At 45.4% G+C, this 21,199-nt stretch overlaps 1 protein-coding gene and 1 long non-coding RNA gene across 7 annotated transcripts in view; one reads left to right on the forward strand and one right to left on the reverse strand.

Moving 5' to 3' along the window:
- The first annotated feature begins 8,382 nt into the window (after positions 1 to 8,382).
- LOC137842325 (uncharacterized) lies at positions 8,383 to 19,187 on the forward strand. The gene is made up of 5 exons (XR_011089020.1): positions 8,383 to 8,513; positions 8,628 to 8,704; positions 9,013 to 9,137; positions 9,905 to 15,789; positions 18,511 to 19,187. It is a non-coding gene; the product is annotated as an uncharacterized lncRNA (long non-coding RNA).
- The window catches only part of SGSM2 (small G protein signaling modulator 2), a 47,213-nt gene continuing 39,478 nt past the window's right edge, over positions 13,465 to 21,199 (reverse strand). For 5 of the 6 annotated variants that reach the window (XM_068656197.1, XM_068656194.1, XM_068656200.1 and 2 more), the window contains 8 exons: positions 19,828 to 20,010; positions 19,185 to 19,589; positions 18,231 to 18,355; positions 17,723 to 17,805; positions 17,115 to 17,224; positions 16,377 to 16,473; positions 15,940 to 16,107; positions 13,465 to 15,127 (listed from right to left, as the gene is read on the reverse strand). In XM_068656197.1, coding sequence (XP_068512298.1) covers positions 15,039 to 15,127; positions 15,940 to 16,107; positions 16,377 to 16,473; positions 17,115 to 17,224; positions 17,723 to 17,805; positions 18,231 to 18,355; positions 19,185 to 19,589; positions 19,828 to 20,010 — 1,260 coding nt within the window. In that variant the 3' untranslated portion in view covers positions 13,465 to 15,038. The remainder of the gene's footprint in view (positions 15,128 to 15,939; positions 16,108 to 16,376; positions 16,474 to 17,114; positions 17,225 to 17,722; positions 17,806 to 18,230; positions 18,356 to 19,184; positions 19,590 to 19,827; positions 20,011 to 21,199) is intronic. The other variant, XM_068656198.1, reaches the window with a different exon arrangement.

Here is a 21,199-nt window from a genome sequence, read left to right on the forward strand (position 1 = left end):
ATAATTGGTTTTTCAGAATTCTCTGCTTGGCCCTCCCAGTTTCAAGATTCATTGTGCCAGTCCCAAGCCCCAGGTTTCTTGGGTTTGTTTTTATTTTTTACAGAGGCAGACACTTTGTGCTAGCAACTTGCAATGTGTTCATCTGGCCTGATAGAACGGAACTTGGGACAAGAAGACCAACAGAAATTTAATTAATTTGCTGCATGGGTTACTTTTCTTTGTTAGTTTGTTCCTGAACTGACCACGCTTTAGTGTGGAAGTTAATGGATTAGAGGAGGGATAAATGTGCATGTGATATCTTCCAAAGTGCAAGCAATTTTGACATCTTTTTTTCTTTTGGGGAAAAAAATAGTCTTATGTAGGATAACGGTATAGTCCACAAACTCAGTATGCATAACCTGACAGTGAGTCTTACAGACTACAGTGAGACGTGCACCAAAGAAACCCCACATCCTAAGTAACCACCTTGTTCCATCTTTTCTGGTAGTGAGGTCAGATCTCGTTGCAGTTAATGGCAAACTCCCGCTGAGAGTGAGGGATACTGATTGCTGGTCCCTGCCAGGCTGCCTGGGAGGTTGCTTTGGATGTGTTTTATTGCTGACTGAATATTCTGCTCCTTGCACTGTTCTGTCTGTATTGCTACTGTTCATGATCTTTCTGTTCCTTGCACCATTTTGCATGTAGTATTACTATTAACGTTCTATTTTCCATCTTCCTCTCTTCCTAAAAACAAACGCTCTGAAGTCCTTAATGCAGGTAAAATTCCTGTTGTAGCCAGGGGACGTTCTCCTTGAGGCAGGATGAGAGGATGGTCCCTGCTAGCATCCAACCAGTTACACTTTGGAAATGACACCCATTCAGAGGAGGAGGTAAGACGGGGTTGAGCAGTCATGAGACTACCTTCACTGTGCTAGCCAGCTAAATCTAGTTTTGAGTTAAGATCTTCCACAGGAGGACTTGATCTGTAGTCTGTCCAAAATGCCTGTCAGCTCCAGCAGGACTTTAGCTTGGTTGTGGACTGCTGTAAACAGTGGCAGGGGTAAATTAAAAAAAAGCTTGCCAGTTCTAGACTGCCCATACTATAGTTGAAACTGTGCTGGAGGTGGCAGTAATTACTGCAAACAGGAATCAAGTGTGATTGTGCCTTCTGAGCAGTCATGGCTGAAAATTGCATTAAATCTGTATTTATTAAGCTGTGGGTTGCTCAGTAGTTAGTACTGGTTTTGTTTGTTTGCTTTTTCTTTCCTTGCATCCTCAAGTCCAGGAAACTTTTCCTCATGTTGCTAGCACAGTTTCTACAGCAGAATGGACAAATCTTTAAGGATTCCGTATCCTTGAACCACATTTAAATAGGTTGTTCACCCTCACGTTTAGTCTGCCATTAATGCTATGGGGAAAAGGGAGTCACCACAGCTTTATTGTCTCCCCTGCACATTCAGGTGCTTGGCTGAGACAGTTGTGTTCTGTGTGCCAGTGGGAGCCTTTAGGTGGTATTTCTGGAGATGGGTGTTTGAAAGCAGGACAGTTACTCTTCATCAGAGACTCTTGAAAAAGGAGTATTTGCAGCAGGGTCACCTCCCTTCCTAGGCAGACCTGCACGGCTTTGTCTTTTGCAGTTGTGTCAGGAGGAGGAGGAAGCAGCCTTCTGTCATTCTTCTTTGCTGTTCCAAATCATGGAGCCATGCAAAATAACAAAAATCAAGGCAGAAAGTCTAATTTCTGGCCAACAATGGCTGAGCTTATTGAAGAAGAAAAAACCCTGCTTGGGAAGCGGAGCTTAGCAGTACATGGCTGCTGCGAACACAACAGCAGCTGGGCATCAGGAGTGAGCCCCTTCCTCCCCAGGACATCGTTCCCCTTTTGCAGGTGTTGACAGAGAGGTACAGCAGCAGAGAGGTACAATATTTACACATTTGTCCTGTGCTTTTTACATGGAGTTTTGAATGATGGCCTGCTCTCTGCATTGAAAATTTAGCTAATTCCATTGGCTTCTTACCCCAGGAGAGCTGGTACTGGGTCACTGGCAGTGCCACAGACACAGTTACTCCTAAATTGTGCAGTGCCCTGTCAGTGTTTCCACAGTAAAATACGTAGGAGATTGAGAGAAGGGTTCCCATTTCATTTAATACAGACAGAAGAGCTTTCTGGTGGATTAATGGCCTTCACCTTACGGACACGAGATCCCACTGACCTCTTCATCTTTTACTCCCTTATGGTTTGAAGGTATCAGTGTCACTAGCCCTGCTCACACGTAAGTCCTGCTTTTACCACTTTTCCTCTCTCCCTTGGCTTTCTGTGACTAGTCTGAACCTTTCCTCAGTGTTAAACTCCACCTGAAGAAAGGCTTGTCCCACCCAGCCAGCCCATGAGCTGCTCCAGATGTCACGGGTCATCCCTGCACTTGTTTGCCTTCTCCACAGCTACCAGAAACATTTCTTTGTTTTTGTTTGTTTGTGTTTTACAGTCAGCAAACTTCTTTCTGTTCTGTGGGGAAAAGAACAAACCACAGCCCTTCTTTCCTCACAGCTGTCATTCCTGCTCAGAAACTTCAGATTTATGCTAATGCTCTTAGAAATCATGTTCAGTACTGTATAACAAGGGGCACTTTAGAAATGTCTCTCCTCCTTTGATATATGTGTTTTCCCTATGGAGAAAGCTATATATAAATATATATATATGTACACTTTGGGATTCAGAAGATCTAATTTGTCCCAAAAAATCAATAAATATGAAGTTTACAAGAAATCTTTTCTGTTGTTGAATAATATTAGTTACTGGTAACCATACTGCAGGAAAAAAGAAAAAAAAAAAAAAAGAGTTCTCAATGTAGTAGTTTTGAGAAGACTTTTCTGTCCTTTTCAAGCCTGACTCAGCCTGTAAGTTGGTGGAAATGCTTCCAGCACTTTGGCAGGCTCTGGCCAGTCACCTGCAGCGCTGTTTCCTGACCCTGCAGCCTGTGTGCTCGCCATGGTTCGTCTACCGCCACCGCTAGCAAAAATGTGCTCAGAAGCTTGATCTGTGCTTAAACCTTCAGTCAGCACAGCCACGTTCATTTGAAATACACACCAACAGGCCTGTGTGAGCAAAACCTGTGGGACAGCTGCAGTTGCACATAAAAATACTCTTTTGCTTCCATAGCTTGCCCTAGCTGGGGAGCAGATGGTGTGGTCCCGGTGGGAGAGCTGTGCCTGCGCTGAGGAGAGCCCCTGCTCTGAGCTGCAGTGGGTGGCCAAGAATAGTCCGCAGGTCAGGCACCTCCAGGTCTTTGGTTCAGTCTGATTTCTGGCTTTCACCTGCCAAGTGAATGCAGACAAAGGGGAATAAAACCAGACAGTTACTTCAGAATTATTCTGGAAAGAGTTCTTACAGCTGACACTTAGATACAGGAAGGCATTCCTGACCTCTCCAGTAAGAACCAGCTAGAACCCCTGTAGTTTAACGTAGGAAGATGAACAACCTGATTTTCCACCATTGCCTGCAGTTGCTTGGGTTGTGTCTGAGACCCAGAGGGGTGGGCATCCTCATGCATGTGTGTGTTGGCGTGCATGGTTGATGGCAGGTGGCACTTTGCTCTCCTGCAGTAGAATTGTGAAAGGAGTTGTGAGACTGGTGAAACTGCTCTGTTGTTTCTGAAATTCTTGGTGTGGTGACGTGACCAGTGCTGGTGGCAGTGGTGGCCTCGCGCTGGTGAAGCGGTGGCTGTCCCTTTTGGTCACCCTCAGGTTGCTCAGGATTTTTAAAAATGATCAAAGCAAAACAGGCAGGGAAGTTGAGGGAAGGGGAAGAGTTAAAAAAAAAAGGCAGACATTTACAAAAAGCAATTACAACCATTTTTTCATTATATCAGGCAAACACCAGGAAATCTTTAAACTCCTAGTTCAGTAGCTACATTTTAAAGCCCTATTCAGGATTATTCCAGCAGACAGAGGGCTTGTCCTGGCTGCAGAAACGCCTGAGCTGTTCAGGGCAGTAACTGCTGCGGTCCTGTCAGTGCTGCCATGGAGGCAGTGACTCGCGGGGCCCCATGGCTCCTGCAGAGCCCCCGCCCAGCTGCATCCTGAAGTCTCAGCTCTGAACTTCCAGGGGCCAAGCCTGTATTGATCTCAGGGAGGACTGTGAAGAGACTTCAAGACAGTGGGTTGGGCTGCAGGGACCCAGCTGCTCACTGGGCCGCGTCCCTTGTCCCCTCAGCCCAGAGCACGAGCGTGGTGCTGTGTGTGCGGTCAAGTTTCCAGAGCTGGAGATGGCATGCAAACTGCATCGTTCTGTAAAACATAGATCGGTTCTATTGGAGGCTAAACCAGATCATTGGCTTTGGCCTTCCTGTTGAACAAGACCATTTTCTGCTGGTGTTTGATTTGCTGGTCCTGCCAGCCCCACTGCTGGGTGGGTTGGGTGGCTGTGGAAGCTAATTTTGACCAAAAACATTTCTTGTACATTTCACAGTATTGAAAACAGGATAATTGGTACTAATAATGGCATGCTTTAATGAAGGTGACCCAGAGAAGGCATCGCGCGCTTTGTGGTTTGTGCTCAGGAGCGCCGTGCCCTGCGGGGTGACGCTGAGGGGAGCGCGGCAGGGCCAGAGGAGGGGCGGCCATGCTCCCGCCTCAGCAGGGCCCTGTCAGCGCAGTGGGGGCCGCGGGGCAGCTCCCCCTGAGCCCATTTCCTGCACGTCTGTGGGCCCAGTCAGACACCGGGTGCCTGGGGAAGCAAAGTTCAGGTATTAAATCCCTGTGGGGGAGCCCTGGTGATGGGGGGGCGCTCAGCAGGGCAGCAGGAGCACGGCGAGTCTGTCACAGCGAGCCACACGTCCTGCTGGGTGTGCGGCCCCTCAGACCCCCGTGTGCCCTGGGCAGGGCTGGGTTTGTGCTCCTCTTGGCCAGGCTGGTGTGGGGCCAGTGCCAGGTGGACGAGGAGGAGGGGGTGATCAGTCAGAACCGCTGCAGGCATCCAGGAGCTGGTCCTGCATCGCTCGGAGCCATCCCACTGCCTCCTGCGGAGGTGGAACTGGGCCCAAATAGAGCAGGAAGAGGTGAATTAATTGTGCTTTGCTTCATCCGCCTGCTGGGGAGTGTGGCAGAGGCGGTGGGCCTCCTGCAGAGCCTTCGGCTTCTTCAGTCGTGTGCCCGTGTCGGGACAGCCCCACCAGCGGCTGGCTTTTGGCTCGCTGCCGCGCTGCGAAGACGGCGGGCCCAGGGCCGCGACAGGCTGTGGTGCTCTGGTGTTGGCCTACTGCTCTCTTTTTCTTTTCTTTTAATTAAAAGTGGCCTTCTGTAACAAAAGAACAAAAGAAACAAACAAAAAAAACAACATAAAATGCCTTTGAGTGGTTTAGATGGAGGTGAGACTTGCTGCTTTTGTCAGTATTGGTGTGGTTGTCTGTATGCACGCCTGTTTATATACGTATAGAACTTCAAGACTATCGTGTCTCCGATTTTTGTATGTAGCCTGTGTCTCTTTTGGACTGATTTGCATCTTGAGTGGATTTTTTGCATTTAAAAAAAAAAAGGTGTGAAAATTGTTTCTGGTTGGGTGGGGACAAGGGGTGTTTGAAGACCTCACTTGTGTGATTTTGGGAGAGAGGGAGGGAGGGAGGGAGGTTGTGGGAAGAAGACGTAATTTGCCTGGTGTGAAGACGCATTTGATGCTTGTTTGGCCCCCCCTTGCTTTCTGTGATGTGTATTGAAATGTCTCCGGGGTGGAGGTAAATGTCCTGGTGCGTGTACGGGCAGCCTGAGCTGCCAGATCCTCCCCGTCCTGCAGGAACAGAGCTTTCCTGGCTCCTCGGGGGCTTCCCTGGCTCCTCGGGGTCTTGGGATCAGATTTAAGGCCCAGATAAATCACCCAGTTCCTGCCTACCTGCACAAGACGCTTGCTTGGTCCCGTCGAGTTACAGGCACTTGCTTAAGCTCAGTGACACCTGGGCTGCGACCCCAATGCCTTAAATCTCTCGGGAGTGGCACAGAGGCGTGCGGCTGATGATCGCCTTGTGGGTGAGGTTCCTGGGCTTTGCATCCCATTTTTCTTGAGCAGCTGTTCATTTAAATTTTACTTTAATTCTGAAAAATTGGCATTAGCAAAAAAAACCACAAAACTCTAATGTTTCTGACCTATTTTCCATCCTTTGTTATCATTCTGAGAACTGATTGAAACGCTATTTATTTTTAGATTTTTTTTTCTTCTTTAGTCAAACATCAGTTGCTAGGACCAAATGTTTAGAGTTAAGGAAATTACATTGTGTAGTTTCATGGCATCCTTCTCTTCCTGATTTGTAGAGCTGAAAAATAATAATTCAAAACTTGAATTTTCAAAATATTAGCATAAACGCAGCACCAGAGAAGTGCAGCTTCAGCAAATGCTGTGTTTGGGTGTTTGCAGGCAGTGTCGCAGGGCCAGCAGTCCGCCTCCCTGGGAGCTGTGTAAGGGTTTGTGTGCAGCAAATACTAAGGACCCGTTCTTATTTACTTGCACAGCTGCTCTGCGCTGCCAGTGCCGGGTGGAGGTGTTGATCTGTAATTGGAATTGGTATTTATGCCTCCCGTGGGATGCAATTTTAGTCTCTCAGAGGTATTGCATGGTTCTGCTGTAAAACAGTATGAGGCCCCTTAATTTGACCCCTTTCTTTATGCTGAGAAAATGGATTTGAGTTTGAAGAAGTGTTTCTGGCAGGAGGCAGAGCACGCCGCTGCCCACCACAGTGGGGCCACCTGCTTCCAGGGAAGCACCCGAACTCTCCCGTGTTTGCACGGGGATCGTGCCCTCCAGCTGCCGGCACCCCCTCCCGTGTGTGTCTGTTTGTGCTCTGGAAGGCCCCAAACCGTGGGCTCTCTGCAGTGCTGTGTGGTGAGAAGCCAGAGAGCAGCGCCTGGCCAGCACGAGCCGCCGGTGCCATCACAAGACATCCCACACAGGTCCCCGTGCTTGCAGATAGTGAAGCCTGAACGAATGCCTTACAGATACGCCTTAAGAATCTGACCCAAAAGAGTGTTTCTTCACAGAGTAAGAGACAAAGTGTTAACTGAATCCACCAATATGAATTTGCTTGCTTTAAGCACTCACCGAGGCGTTCTGCTTAGTGAGGACCCGTGGCAGGAGCGCAGAACCCTCCCGTCCCTGCTGCCCCCACTGCTGGTATGGCACACAACCAGCCTTGTGGCTAGGAGTTGTTACCCTTGTCACTGCTGAGCTCTCTGCATTAGGGATGTTTCAGTGAAGATCCTGATTGTAAGTGCAAAATTGCATCCAATGCTTGCCTCTGATTCGAAGCCCTGGAAATATATTTGCCTCCCACTGCACATCACAGGAAAGCCACAAATTGGCAAACAATCACACTGGGCAAATGCAGTCTTTGTTTACAGTGAGGACTTGTCACTGTGTTATCAATTTATTGAGATATTAAATATTGAAAAACTTAGACTGTAAAGATTTTTATGTGTTTGGATACATCTGCTATGTGAAAAACAAACAAAAAAAAAACCACCAACTAATTTTGTACATATTGTATTTTTACTATTCAGCTGTATTATACTGGCTCTTCATGCTCCAGAATTTAGGTATCCAACATGAATAATATCCATGTAATAAGCACTTGCCTGAAATAAATATAAAACTGAAATAAACATGCACTGAAATCTGAAACAGGATTCTGCATTTTCATCCTCGTGCTTTGCATGCAGATATTTCACTCTGTCATTTTCCAATTATAAGGGCAGTGTTTTCTCTTGGAAAATGGATATTACTCGGCCATCCATCAGCAAAGCACCTTTAATTCACTGGCGTCCTTTAGAGAAGATTGAAATGTGTTACCTGTCAGAAGTGTGAATGGGGGATTGGCCACTGGTGCTGGCAGCACTGTGAGAGCTCTGCAGCGCGCTGTCCCTCGGCCAGCTCTGAGGCTGGGTGCTGATGAGCCCAGCAGGCTCTTTCTGGTTCACATCCACCATTCCTGGCTATTGCTATTCATCTTTGTTTAGGTGCAGGACTGTGGCTCCCTGAAATTAATAGCTGTGTGTGTAGGAGCAGCAGTGCTATGGTGGGAGACCCGAGGCACCTCCTGACCTGCAGGCTGTTCCTAACCTGTGTGGGATTTGGGGTCGTTTCTGGGCAGAGCCCCATAATTTTGCTGCTATGGGGGTCCAGCTCTGCTCCCAAGCCTGTAAGCTTTGTCCCGAGGCAGTCTGCTCGTTATTGTCTGTAGCTGTGACCACTTCTGGTCAGGAATGTCAGGGAGAGTCATTCTGACATGTTTGAGCATTGTTAACACTGTTAAATAGCAGTTTGATTACTTTTAGTTAGCTGTTATGAGATGTAATAAAACAGCTGCTGCTCTCCCCGCCTGTGATTCTGAGGAGGGCGTCAGGCACAGGCTGGGGCCCGTAACCACACCTCTGTCAGCAGCCAGCAGGCAGAAACCTCCGGGCTCTGCCAGTGCTGTTCCTGTCCGGGGGATGCTTCGGGGCACTGGGAGCGCCCAGCCAGGCCCCAGGTCTCCGATGTGTCCTTCCTGCCAGGTGGGTGTGAGGACAGGGGAGCTGCGGTGTCTGTGCCGCTGAGATGAGGAGCTAGGAACACAGCCCGGATAAACCTGCTTCACCTAACCCAGATCTGAATGCTCTGTCCTACAGATCGCAAAGTTGGACGTCTCAGGTTTTCAGAAAATCCTCCTGGTTTCCCTGCCTCTGGTGTGTGGAGTCAGAGCCAGGTAAGCTGGAGCTGCAGGAATTTAGGAAAAGCACAGGCAGAGCGAGTGCCCTGGGCACCTCTGCAGTCAGCCCCGGCACTGTGTCATGCCCCAGCTCGTCCCTGTGTGACCCTCTGCTCGAAAATCAGCTGGGCCAGGGCTCACAGCTGGAGCTGAGCCCAAACCTTTACGGTGCCTGTGGTGGTGCCGGGTATTTGTGCAAGCTCTGGGCTGGGGGAGGTCTGGTCATGCCTCTCAGGTGGGACAGGGGCTGCCACACCGAACTCATCCTGCGTGTGCTGTCCCAGCTGTGTATTTGCTCTCCCCAGGCATGCAGGAGCCAGCAGCGAGAGGTGTTTGGTTCTGGACATCACAGAGTGAGCCTGACGTGGAGGAGGAGAACAGAGGAGCCTCAGACCAGCTGCTTTTTTCCTTGCCTTTCCTTCCCACACAGGTAATTGTGGCAGTGAGAGCGGGGCTGTGCCAGGCCGGGGAGAAACCTGCGAGCACCCCGGGATGGGGCTCGGCCCCGGCCAGCCAGGGAGCTGCAGCCGGTGTGAGCGGGGCCCGGGGGGGGCTGCGCGGTGCTGCTGAGCACATCCAAACCTCCCGCTCCTACCGGGAAGGCATCTGGAGGTGTCTTGCTCCTCCCGGTGGCCAGGTTAGCACCGAGGCTCGGCCTCGTTGTGCGGTGAGCTCACCGCAGCGCTGCCCTTTGCTTTTTTAACAGGCTGCAGGGATCCGTGGTCCTGCCTGCCGGCCTCGGAAGCACTCTGAGTGATGCCCAACTTGATTGCCAAACTGCTAACGAAGGCCTTTTGCTGAAACGTTGTTACACTATTTTACAGTCTGCCCTGTCAGCCCCAGCAGATTGGGTTTGGTTAATTAGATGCTGTTAAATAGTCAGGGTAGTTCAGTAATTTGCTCTCATTGGTATGCGACTGACCTGTCCCCTCTTTTATCCACACTCTGGACATGCAAGATAGTGCTCATCTCAGTGTTTATAATCAGTTGTCTAGTTAGACTTTACAGTGGATTTATGAAACATTCTGGAAAGGGAAACAAAGGCTTTTGAGGCTGAAAGGGCAAACACGGTGGGACCCAAACTTGTGCTACTGCCAGTGATTGCTCAGCTGTGCCTCTGATGCTGCCCCAGCTACACCTGGGCAGGCAGCAGGCTGGGTAGGATTGCTGTGTGGGAACGGATGGGTTGAATTGCAGGGACGCTTGAGGAGCAGCACCTGCAAAGGACATTTTCTGCTTTCACATTTCTGAGGAGTTCGTTTGGCTTTTCCACCCCCCATCAGAGGTTTCCAAGAGCACTACGTGATGGTCAGTAAGCAAACTTGGATGAATGCGTTGGGGTGGCGGCGGTGCATGTTTCAGGCTGAGACACGGGAAGCGCATCTCAATGCGACTGCACGACACAACTGGAAAGTTGTAAGGTGGTGGAACCTGCGTCTTGGTGGGGCAAAAAAACGGCGGGCATGGGGCAGGTTTAGAAAGTCATTAAAAGTGTCACTGAGCTGTAGCAAAAGTTATGTCCAAGCATGCATCAAAAAAAAAAAAAAGCTGTGCCTGGGCAGGCTGATGTGGCAGGCTGTTACCAGCAGTATCAGGACCGTGCCTGACGGAGTGAAAGGCACATGGGCGTTAAAAGGGATGTAAAGTTGGAATGTTTTATGGAGCATAAACAGTGATGAAGCCTTTGACCACCCCACAGTGCCAACTTGCTCAGACTCCTCTTTCTGAGCTATTCAGGAGGCACGGGGGAGATCCCTCATAAACATCCAGACAAGGGGATGCCTGGACCAGGCAGGTGGGGGTCTGGGGAGGTTGGAAGCGAAGGCCCCTGGGCTTCCCTGGGCTGAGCACATCCTCAAGCAGCCGCCAGCTTTGCTACCCTCCTTCTGCCCCTGAGCAGTGCCCGGCGGCAGCGGTGAAGCAGGAGGCGCCGCTCACTGCCCAGCAAGGCTTCTGGCAGCGCGTGGAATAGCTTGGGAGGGTGAGGTGGTACCTTCCAAAAAACAAACCCAAAGCAGTGCTGTCAGTGTGGTTTGGGGGCCGAGTTTTTATTATTATTGTTGTTGTATTTTCTTTATGAACCTGTAAAGGTGAGGTAGAGCTTCTGAAGGCAGAAGAAAGTCAGTCCTTGGAATAATAAATAAATAGACTGCTGGAAGAGGTGGCACTAAACTCTGAGTGCCAAAGTTGTTGTGTTTGGCAAAATTGGTGGTAGACTGGAGGAAACACGTGAAACCTAACCAAGCACACTGTTAGAGCTGTCTCTGGGTTGCAGAAAAGGGGGCAGGAAGCAGGGGAGATTTCTTTTGGTTTGATTTTTTCTGCTGGCACTGGGTAGAAGTGAGAATTTTGGGGTGACGAAACTTCACTGGGACATTGCATCTTGCTGAAATAAATTCATGTTGCTGCAGGGACTCTGCAGCTTTGGGGGACAGCTGTCTAAGGTAGAATACCTCGTTCAAAAGTTTCTGAGAACTTGCTAGAAGAAGAATGCTGAGGGATGGGGGGAGTGTTGGTAATAAGAAAGAAGGTCCTGTAGAAGAGAAAGCAAATGTGTGGTTGTAGCTGTGCTGTGCACGTCTCCCATCCCAGTCCAAGCTCCCACCACGTTACAAGATGAAGGCAAAGGACAGGGTGGCACCAGATACACCTCGTAAAGAGCTTATTCTCTTTTATAAGGATAAATACATGATTAAGAGCTCTAACAGTCACGAGTAATGGCTGAGGGATGGCTGCATGCTCTCCAGTACAGAGAGCCATTATACTTGGGTGTTTTTACAGCCGGTAGACTAGGGAAATGCTCCAGTGCCCTTCAGGAACCACCTCTGGGCAGAGCTCTCCTGCAGAAACACAAATGAGGCTTACCTAAAAACTTGGAAGGGCAATCTCTACAAAAACTGATAACAGAAAAAAAGAAAAGAAAAAAAGAAAACAAAAACCAACAAACAAAAAAATAAACATACAAAAAAGGCAAGTAAGATAGCAAGTTCTGGAAGAGGGAGAGTCACTGCTCTAGAAGAGGAGCAGCAGGAGGATTTTTTATAGGTTTGGAGGATGAACTGGCAGTGCTGGAGGAGGATCTATCCTGGAAGCCCAGCAGTTCTGCTAGATTTTAATGTTAGCTGCAGCACGATCAGGCCTAAAAATGTAGGATGAAACTTTATTTTTTAACACTTGTCATAGGCCTACTTCTGTTCCCACTCCTCCTCTGAAGCTGAACTGCCAGCAGGCTCAGCATGTGACGATAGGTGTTCTTAGGCATGCACTGTATGTAATTTAAATCTCTGCTTAAAGTCATCTAAGGGACATCAGCGGTCTACTTGGTGATGACCTATTTACTTTAAAGCTACTGCTTAGTACAAAACCCATGCACGCTGATCATTGAAACATTAATTACATATCATGCTCTCTTCCCAGACAGCCCGCTCCTTAGGGCTCCGTGTTCTGTCTCTGAAATTACCTTGGAGGGAGAGAAATTATTTCCAAATTGCTCCACAGAATGCCTTGACAATCAGTATTTATTCATATGTTACATTTAAACATAAATAATTGAGCAATAAAGAGAATAGTCTGCTCTTGACAAAAATAAATAAGTTAATACACAATATTCATAAAATACAATTAGACAGAACATTTTAACAAATACAACAAAGTTTGTAGAGAATTTTTTTTTAAACAGTAGAGTGGTATAGTACATTCCCAACAAAAAAAATAGTGCAGTTTTTATTTTTTACATCACTTTCTCAGGCTCTGTGAATTGGAGGGCTTTTTCGCTCATCATTTTCTTTAAATACTATTTCACTTTTCAAGTGAACAGACAAACACACAAACTGAAGCGCTTTGGAGACCTTTCAGCAGCCATGCACTGGCCTACAGAACAGTTTGATGCACAGCTACAGGTAATGACGAGTTCAGGCTGTGAGCATGCCTGCAGTACGACTTCTTGGCTTCTAATCCTGAGCACACCCTAACTGTGGGAGCACGTGGCGGGAGGGGAGTAAAGCTTATCATAACTTTCTTCCTTCTGTAACTCCCACTGCGATTATTTTAGCACTGTTCTGTGTAGAAAGGGGGTTTCCTTCTAACCCGCCTCCTCCACAGTACCTTTTTCAGCATTATGTAGGCTCATCTGTTCGCACTTGTTTTGTGACCATGGTGCTTCTGAGCGTGGAAAACGACAGGTTTGATCCCACAACAGCAGTGAAGGTGCGTGTGCCTACACCAGGGGCCTGATGACCTGGTCTGGGGGGGGCAGGACTGAAATGACGCAGGCTGTGTGACAACGGAGGGAGGGATGGGTTGGGATGGGTGTTTTTCTTTACCATCCCATCAAATTTTCAGAGACCGGTTTAAGGGCTTGGTTATGGAGCTGAAAAGCACTTTGTGTCCATTTGGACTACTATTCATATTTTTTATTTTCATAAGAAGAGATCTAATCACAGATGCTCATTCTAGAACCAAATCCCTCTTGCACGTGCAAGTAATGCTTGGCTCATGAGGCCCCAAAGGCAGTACAAATGTAGTGCAAAAAGCAAGAGGAAACTGCTCACTGTTTGTGCAATAATGAGAGCAGAGTCACCTCTCAGGATTTAAATCTTCAGAGTAATTTGATTTCCTACACCCATTTTGCTAAAAATCTGATTTTAGAAGCTCACATGAGCTGATCTAATCAATATAAACTTCTTAAAAGCAGAGTTGAAAACTGTTTTCTCTATGAGGTTCAATGGAAACAAAGCTACGTAAACCTGCGTGCTCTGATTTAAAAAAAAAAAAAAAAAAAAGAGATTCAAACACTCTTTTTTCTCTTTTTTTTTTTTTTCTTCTTCTAAATCACTGAGGTTCTAATAGCCAAGGGTGGAATAGTTAAAGTGCTTAAGCTAAATCACTAGGACTTCTAGGAGCACAGGTCACGTATCCATGAAATCTACAGTTAACCCTATTTGCAACAAAACTGCTCCTTCCCTTCATCTCTTATGCTAATACAGAGATATGCTTTTACTTAGAAACAACACCTACCCTGGGAAAGTAGTTCAGAGTATACATGATAAATGTTATCTAGTGTGACGAAGTGCTAAGATGGCAATAGATTTGTTTAAAGCTGCACAGCTGAGCCCCAGCTAACTCTATGTCACCTTCGATCTCTATAGAGCATGGATTAAAGCCTATGCTGCTACTTAAAGCATGCAGCCAAGCACAAGAAAGAAATGGCACAGAACTGCCATGGGGTGCATGGATGGCTCGACAAAACAGCACAGTGCTACAGCAAAATGGAGCCTGTGCAACAATTTGAACTGCTTAATCTAGCAAGTACTGACACCTGCTTGAGTTAGTGAGTGCCTGGTTTGTGTTTGCAGGATCCCAAGGAAAGTCCTCCCAGGAAGCTTTGCAGAGCGGGGAGGAGGAGGCTAGTAGTGAGCAGTGAATAAACCGGAGGAGGTGAGGCTCTGTGGTGTCTGCTCCGTAAGTAGTGACTGAACTTCATGGGATTCCACACAGATGCAGTGTGGGACTTGCTAACATGAGCAAGGAAACTGTTTCTGTGTGCTCAACTTGTGTTAACCTGAACTATATTGGGCAGATTTGTCATTTGGGAATACTTGCAGAGTAAGTTTGCAAAGTAAAGTGAGGGCATGTTTGTGGCATGTGTAGGCCGTGAAGACTCAACAGCATGCGCTGTCAGCAAAGGCTAACTCCCATTTCTAGCCAATGCTGCCAGATCTTCACTGCTCATCTTAATTATGTTATTTACTATAAGGCTATTTTCTCAGTTGGTAACCTTGTTTATTTTACTTGCTGCTAAATACTCTGGTGAATATAAATTCAAATGTTTTAGTAACAGGAGCTGCATATGCATTCTCTTCCACTTTCAAGGCATAGTCCACAAACTGTGTCCATAACTGTGTTCTTCCAAGGACCCAGTTCAATGCTTGCGACACTTGAGTACTGGATCAGGGCTTACCTCCTTGAAAAGCTCTGTCAGAGCACAAAATGTGCTATTAAGGGTACAGTAAATCAAAATATAAGTGTTCCAGTATGTCACCCCCCCCTTTTAATATCTCAAATATGTAGGTAGACAGTCTTCTAGAGAGAGGGAAATACAAGAATGAAAAAAGATTCCGTCTTGAAATACAAAGTTGAGTGTAACAAGGACTATCAAACACAAAGCTTATCTTGTGAAGGAAAAGTTCAATTTTTAAAAGTATTACAAATCTGTTAGATATTTATTACATTACATGGAAGATGCAATTAAAACACTGTTTTGAAGTTACAGTGCAAGAAATGCTCCATCCAATAGCTCACAACAAGGCCCACAATAACAGTCTGTTCGTTATCACTTATTTTCAATCAGTGTCTGCACTTTGTAGACAAGGTCTCTTGCTATCCTCAGTATTTCCTGGGCATTATGATGCTCTGCCATTTCTAAAAGACACAGACAAACATTCTTAACTGTCAGTGACAGGAACTTTTGTGCCCTAGCATTGATAGTACTATAACATTAGCATTGATTAGTTAGTGTAACACAAGCAGCAATCCAGAAGTATTGCTGGGCTTTACGTTTGTAGAATTAACAGTAGAATAAATGAATGAATCCCTTAGTGCTATAGGTCCTTGCATGAAGATCTAATCCTTCAGGTGTCAGTTCTCTTGCTCCAGAAAACCTCAGTGCCTTGTGACCACAGAACAGGAATGGGAGGTCTGCACCCACACATGCCTGTGAACAGCCCTCCTGGACTCTAAAAAATGTAAAACTGCAGAAACAGAACCTAACTTGATCAAAACATGTCCTTCCAGGAAGGGACCATTGCTGGATCGACTGGGATGCAAGTGATAATACAGTTAAGAAGGGCTTTGTGTACCTGGAGCAATGTGGCTAAATAATTCCACATAAAGAGGCCTGTACTAAAGTAAGATAGCTAGAGTAAAGTAGCTCTTGAAATCTTGACAGACCAGAATCTTTAGTGTGTTTTTGTTTGTTTTTGAGGGAAGCAGGAATGTTGCTGTTTGTGTGCCAAGTAAGATCTTCAGGAAGTATTTGAAAATCTGGGCTCTTCACTTCCATGAAAAGCAACGTGATTGAAGGGGTAAGAAATGTGCAGCTTAAACTGAAATGGGGCTTTTCATATCAGCAAGAACACTGCACAATTGCAGGTGGTTTGTCAGAATACGGGAGAAGCAACAAACTCTGAATACTTCCTTCTTATCAAAATGACTCTCTTAAAAATGTCCCTTACCATTAAAAAACTTGATGATATCAGTGAAGTCCATGTTGTTATCACGGATAATCTCTCGATAAACTTCCACAAGTGCTAAGGCAATGAAAAGGACAAAATGTTCTGAAGAGATGTGCTTTGCTGCCCAAATAACTTCCCACACTGTAAATACATCCTCGTACAACAATTCTGAATGGGAATAAACATTACAAGAGCATCTGATTATTCAAATTGACCTTTTTACCCCCTCTAATTAATGTCTTGCAGGCCTTATGCAGAAAAGAATAGAATCTGATGAATCTTCCCTTTCCCTCTCCCCTTTTCCAGCCAACATCATTCCAATGGTAGTTAATCTCTGAGAATTCTAGTGAGCCTAGCTGCTGATCATCCAGACATTTACATCAAAACATCAATTCAGTTTTGCACAACTCTAAACTATAGGCATAGAACATTATTACCTCTTTTAAAGTCGAGCAGGAACCAGCGATAGCAGAAGTAAAAGTGAGTGTAATCTCCATTCTGGTGCATCAATTCAAAAAGCTCTGCGTCTAGAATCTAAAATGCAAAACATCAGATGTTAAACATTATCTTGTCTGAAACTCTTCAGAGGTTGGACTCGATGATCTTGAGGTCTCTTCCAACCTAGAAATTCTGTGATTCTGTGAAAGTAGCCCAAATCAAAGGTGTTGGAGGCTGCTGAAGACTTCTTTGCTACTTCTTATCAGCTCTGGTTATTCTGAGCAGCTGCTTAGCACAGATCCGCCCTTTTGTTATGCATTTGCAAAATGCTGATGGTGTGGGTGCCCTGACAGACTGACAGGGTGAAGGCTCACTGTCTGTGCAGCTATGATGTGACTGGATTTTAATGTGATTTCTCCTTGACTTCAGCTGAAGCTGGAATGAGCTATAAGTGTGAGTCATTACATGGGGTAGCTGGTGTACTGAAGGCAGAAGTTTTGGGAATTTGTTCTGTCAAGTTAATATGAGCTGACCTGCCCTAATGCATAGTCTATTGTAACAGCAAATATTGTTCCCTAAAAAGCAGGAAATCATTCTGGGGCTGCATAAATATCCTCCACAGCTCTGAAGTACCAGATGGCTAAGAACCCTATTCACTGGAGTCCTTGCCCTTCAAGCTAGTCCTGAGCCTCTGAAACAATCTCATCTTCTTTCAAATAAAATTCAAAGAGACTCACTTGGATTAGGGACCGCATGTTGGCAAAGTGTGTGTCCATAGCACCTCCGTTGGGGAAGTTCTGGCTCATCCTCTTCATCAAGTGGCTGAAGCAGCTGTAAGCCAGCTGATCTGCAGGTATAATGCAGAACATTTAGTGCTCCAAGTCTTCTGATGTCCTTGAACCAAAGTAATGTACAGCAGGGCAAAGACAAAAAAAAAAAAAAAAAAAAAAAAAAAAAAAAAAAAGGGTTTCCCCTTTGCTGTTCCCTATCCCCATCATCAGTATTAAGGTGAAACAGAAGACAGTACCCGACTCTGGACCATTTTAATTATGTTTCTGAACAACACAGCTTAAGGTTGAGTTTTCAGCGTAAGCAACTGCTGGAACACGGCTGCTTTGAAAATGTAGTAAAATTTAATCTGGAGTTGGTCAGTAAACAGGGAACCTCTGAGGTACTAATGTTGGTAATATCAACAGCCACATTTAGAGAAAATATGGATCAAGAGCTGCAAGTTTGTTTTTCCTAGTGAGCTAACCTTGATTAATACATACAAGTTCTTCTAAAACAGCATTTATAGAGAACTCCCTAAAGATACCAACATATTCCTAAAGAAAACGCTTCCTACCGTTGTCAAGTATAACCATCAAAGGAGCCAGGAGGTCACACATGCCTTGAACATAACCAACTTCTAGGTGCTCCCAAACATAACTGCAGAAAGAAGAAAGCACAAGTGATAATAGGATTAAACAATCCTCTTGTCTGCCTAGTAGATGTCCTGCAACACTGTATCTGGGCACCTCACAATTATTAATTGCCATTTATAGCACCCCATTGCAGCAAAGATATATTATCCTCATGTGGAGGAAACCAGAGCTAATAGTACATTAAGAGAACAGTTCAAGGTGAACGATGGAGTCTGTTTCTTGAGGTAAAAGGAGACTCTCTCAAGTCCATGTTCCAAACGTGGACCACCTATCAGATCTGTACTTTCTAATGTTCCATACTAGGAACTACCATTCCTTCTTTTAAGTTCATTACTGATTTTTTTTTGTACAATTATTATTTTCATATTATTATACTTTATGGTTTATGACAGTTATGTGAGAAGTAGTTCAGCTTACAGGCTGTATTACCTGCACATGACATTGCGGAGTTTCTCCAGATTATCAGCAGTAAAATACCAGTAATTCCGATCACATCTCTGGACATCTTTATCAATTCTGTGCAAATTTAAGGCAACAGTGTCCAATAATTCTATCTAGAAGAGAAAAGCTTAAGCTAGATCTGCTGTTCAGTCAAAAGAGAGGCAGGCTGCTAAATCATTTTTAGGCAGACATTTAGTTTAGATAGATATCATCAGCAAGGAGCATGTAGCTGTAAACAGAGCTCATATCTTTTTTCCTCTCTCCACAGATCAGAGTTGATGCCAACCTCATGACTACCTTAGGTGGCACTAACAAGAGAATATCCATCAGTAGTGAGTACAGACTGAGTTAGAGCATTCCCAGGTGCAAATTCAGTCTAAGAATCAACAAACCAGAAATAGTAAAATTATGCTTTGGACTTACAAGAGCACTGAACTACTCAATTACTGTCAAAAATCCCAAGTAAATGGTGCATAGTTTCTCTCACAAATGTTCCAAGCCTGTCCTCTTTACAAAGGGTTATGTCCAGATGAGCAACTCCAACAGAGAAGTGAAAGAAAAAACTCCATCTGTTAACAGCAACACTAATAGACATGGTGATGTCTTGGATCTTCATTTAGGTTGTGGTTCAATTTGATTAAATGGGGATTTCAGCTTGAATTAAATGACACTGAAATCTTACAATTGGTATCTTAATTCTCTCTTAAAATTTTTAGCTACTAGATCTTTACCATGTTATTTTCACTCTAAAAAGACACAAAATTTTATTGCTGTCTTATAATCTATCTCAAAATACAGATGAAATAATTTGGATGCAAAGATCCTCAATTATCTTCCTACCACCTGCAGTTCTAGTTTGGGATTGTCTCTCACTAAATCCTATCTGAAATCCAGTACAAGTCTTTGCCAGAAAAAAATTATGATAAAGAAGTTGTGACCTACTGTGTAGGATGCAGCACAGACAGAAGCAACATCCATTAAATAATCCACCTGGGAACACAGCTGCTCTTCTGATACAGAATCCTGAGACTGCAGTACAACTGACTTGGCTTTCTGCACATGTGGTACGTCTGGATCAGTCCTTTCCAAGTCAGTGCTAGTTTCTTCTTCAGCCCCATCTTCAAAGGAGACACTCTGCCCATCATCAATACTGGACAGGATGCCTGAGGCCACAGAGTAGTTCCGTGAGGATGGCAGCCCAGAGTCAGGGGAGTCAAACTCTACAGACTGTTGCTCTACGGCAGCTACTGCTGCTGGTGTGTCGACAGACACCACAGTGAAAGTAGGGTCATCTTGACCTTTTGAGTCTCGTTCTGCTGAATCCGCTTCATCTACTGATATAAAGACCTTTGGGTGGGCAAGGAGGGGGTTAAAAAAAAAAAAAAAAGATTCAGATAAAGCAGGGGAGAACAGAGAAGCAGGAAACATTAAAGTAGCAAACCAACCTCCAACCACAAGAGACAAATAACTACATTGCTGCAGTGAACAAGATCACTGATTAAAGGAGTTTCCCTGCAAGCAAACAGTTGAGAACTGCTCAGTTCTGCATCACTGCCTGCAGAGTGAGAGGGAAGGGAGTACTTACATCATTGCTGATGGTGGAGTCCCTGTGTATCAGTCGCTGGACGTGGCTGTCAATGCTGCTACCTGACGAAAACTTTGCCAATGTGGCAGAATGTGATTCTTTCTCTCGCTGCTTTACGATGACCTCACAGGCCTTCCACTCAGCCATGACCTTCTGATACCGGAGAGCAATGTCTTCATCGACCTGCAGACAGACAGATAAGACACTAAAATGCTGGTCCTCCTTGAAAGACAGCATTAAAAATGAATGGAAGCCAGAAGGGAAGAACTAAAGCAAATGTAATGTATCAAATCAAAAGCCTGAAGGCTCCTGAAGTCCTCTTGCTAGAGCACAAATCACTGTAAAATGCCATGACTGGAACAGTAAGATGTTGCACAGGAAGGGCCAATTAGGTATTTACTGCGGGGAACAAACTATCACTGTAGATGCCAGAAAAGATTCATACAGACATCTGTATACGCTATCAACAGTGCCTTGATGCTGTTCAGGAAAGAACCATAGATGTCACTGACTGTGAAACCTCACACAGTAGTCAGATGCAATCTGATGGAGCAATAACTGGATTAATCCTAATTTCATTATACTTCCTTCCCAACTCTTTCTCTATGACATCTCTAACACAGCTCCTGCAATGAATTCCAGGACACAGGTTTATTGACATCAGCCCATAAAGAATTAGATGCTGGAACAGAGTCTTGAATAGTAGAAATCACAGCTCACATAGCCTAGTATACTGCACATGGCCAGATCTAACCACTCTGATTCCTCTAGTAATAAAACAGATCTGTGCCATCTCTGGCTTCCTCCATTGAAAAATGGACACAGAACCCCGAGCCGTTAAGGGACATGTAGTAATTTCACTACTCTGTCACTTGTCAGGAGCTGAAGAGAAACCACAATTGTGAGTTGGCTCCAGGCTCTGGACTGTGCTGGCTGGAGTTGCTACCAGAGCATTTATGCTAAGAGCTGCAGGCTATTTGTCACTTGAGATAGCTGCGGAGTCATAAATCACAAAATACAACAGTTAGTGGAAGGCTGGAGGACAGCCATGTTTCGAAGTCCCCCAGATGCTGATGGATGACTGCAAAAATATCACCAGAAGGCAACGATGATAAATTACCCGTGATGACTTCAGTTAAGGACAGAAGTTTCCCATACGTGCTGATGTTATGACTGTTCTCATCTTTTTCATTTAATAGACTGTTAGATTCAATGGCAAGCTTTATTTAAGAGTCCAACAGCATATTTTGTTTAGGAGTCAGTTATTACTGTTACTTACTGATGATGTTGAGGTAGCTCATAGGATTTCCAGATAAGGTTTCAAGTACCCTTGTGTTCATACGGTACAAACTCAGGGAAAAGAACTGGTTAT

The sequence above is a fragment of the Anas acuta genome, chromosome 19, assembly GCF_963932015.1.
Source record: "Anas acuta chromosome 19, bAnaAcu1.1, whole genome shotgun sequence".
NCBI lineage: Eukaryota > Metazoa > Chordata > Aves > Anseriformes > Anatidae > Anas > Anas acuta.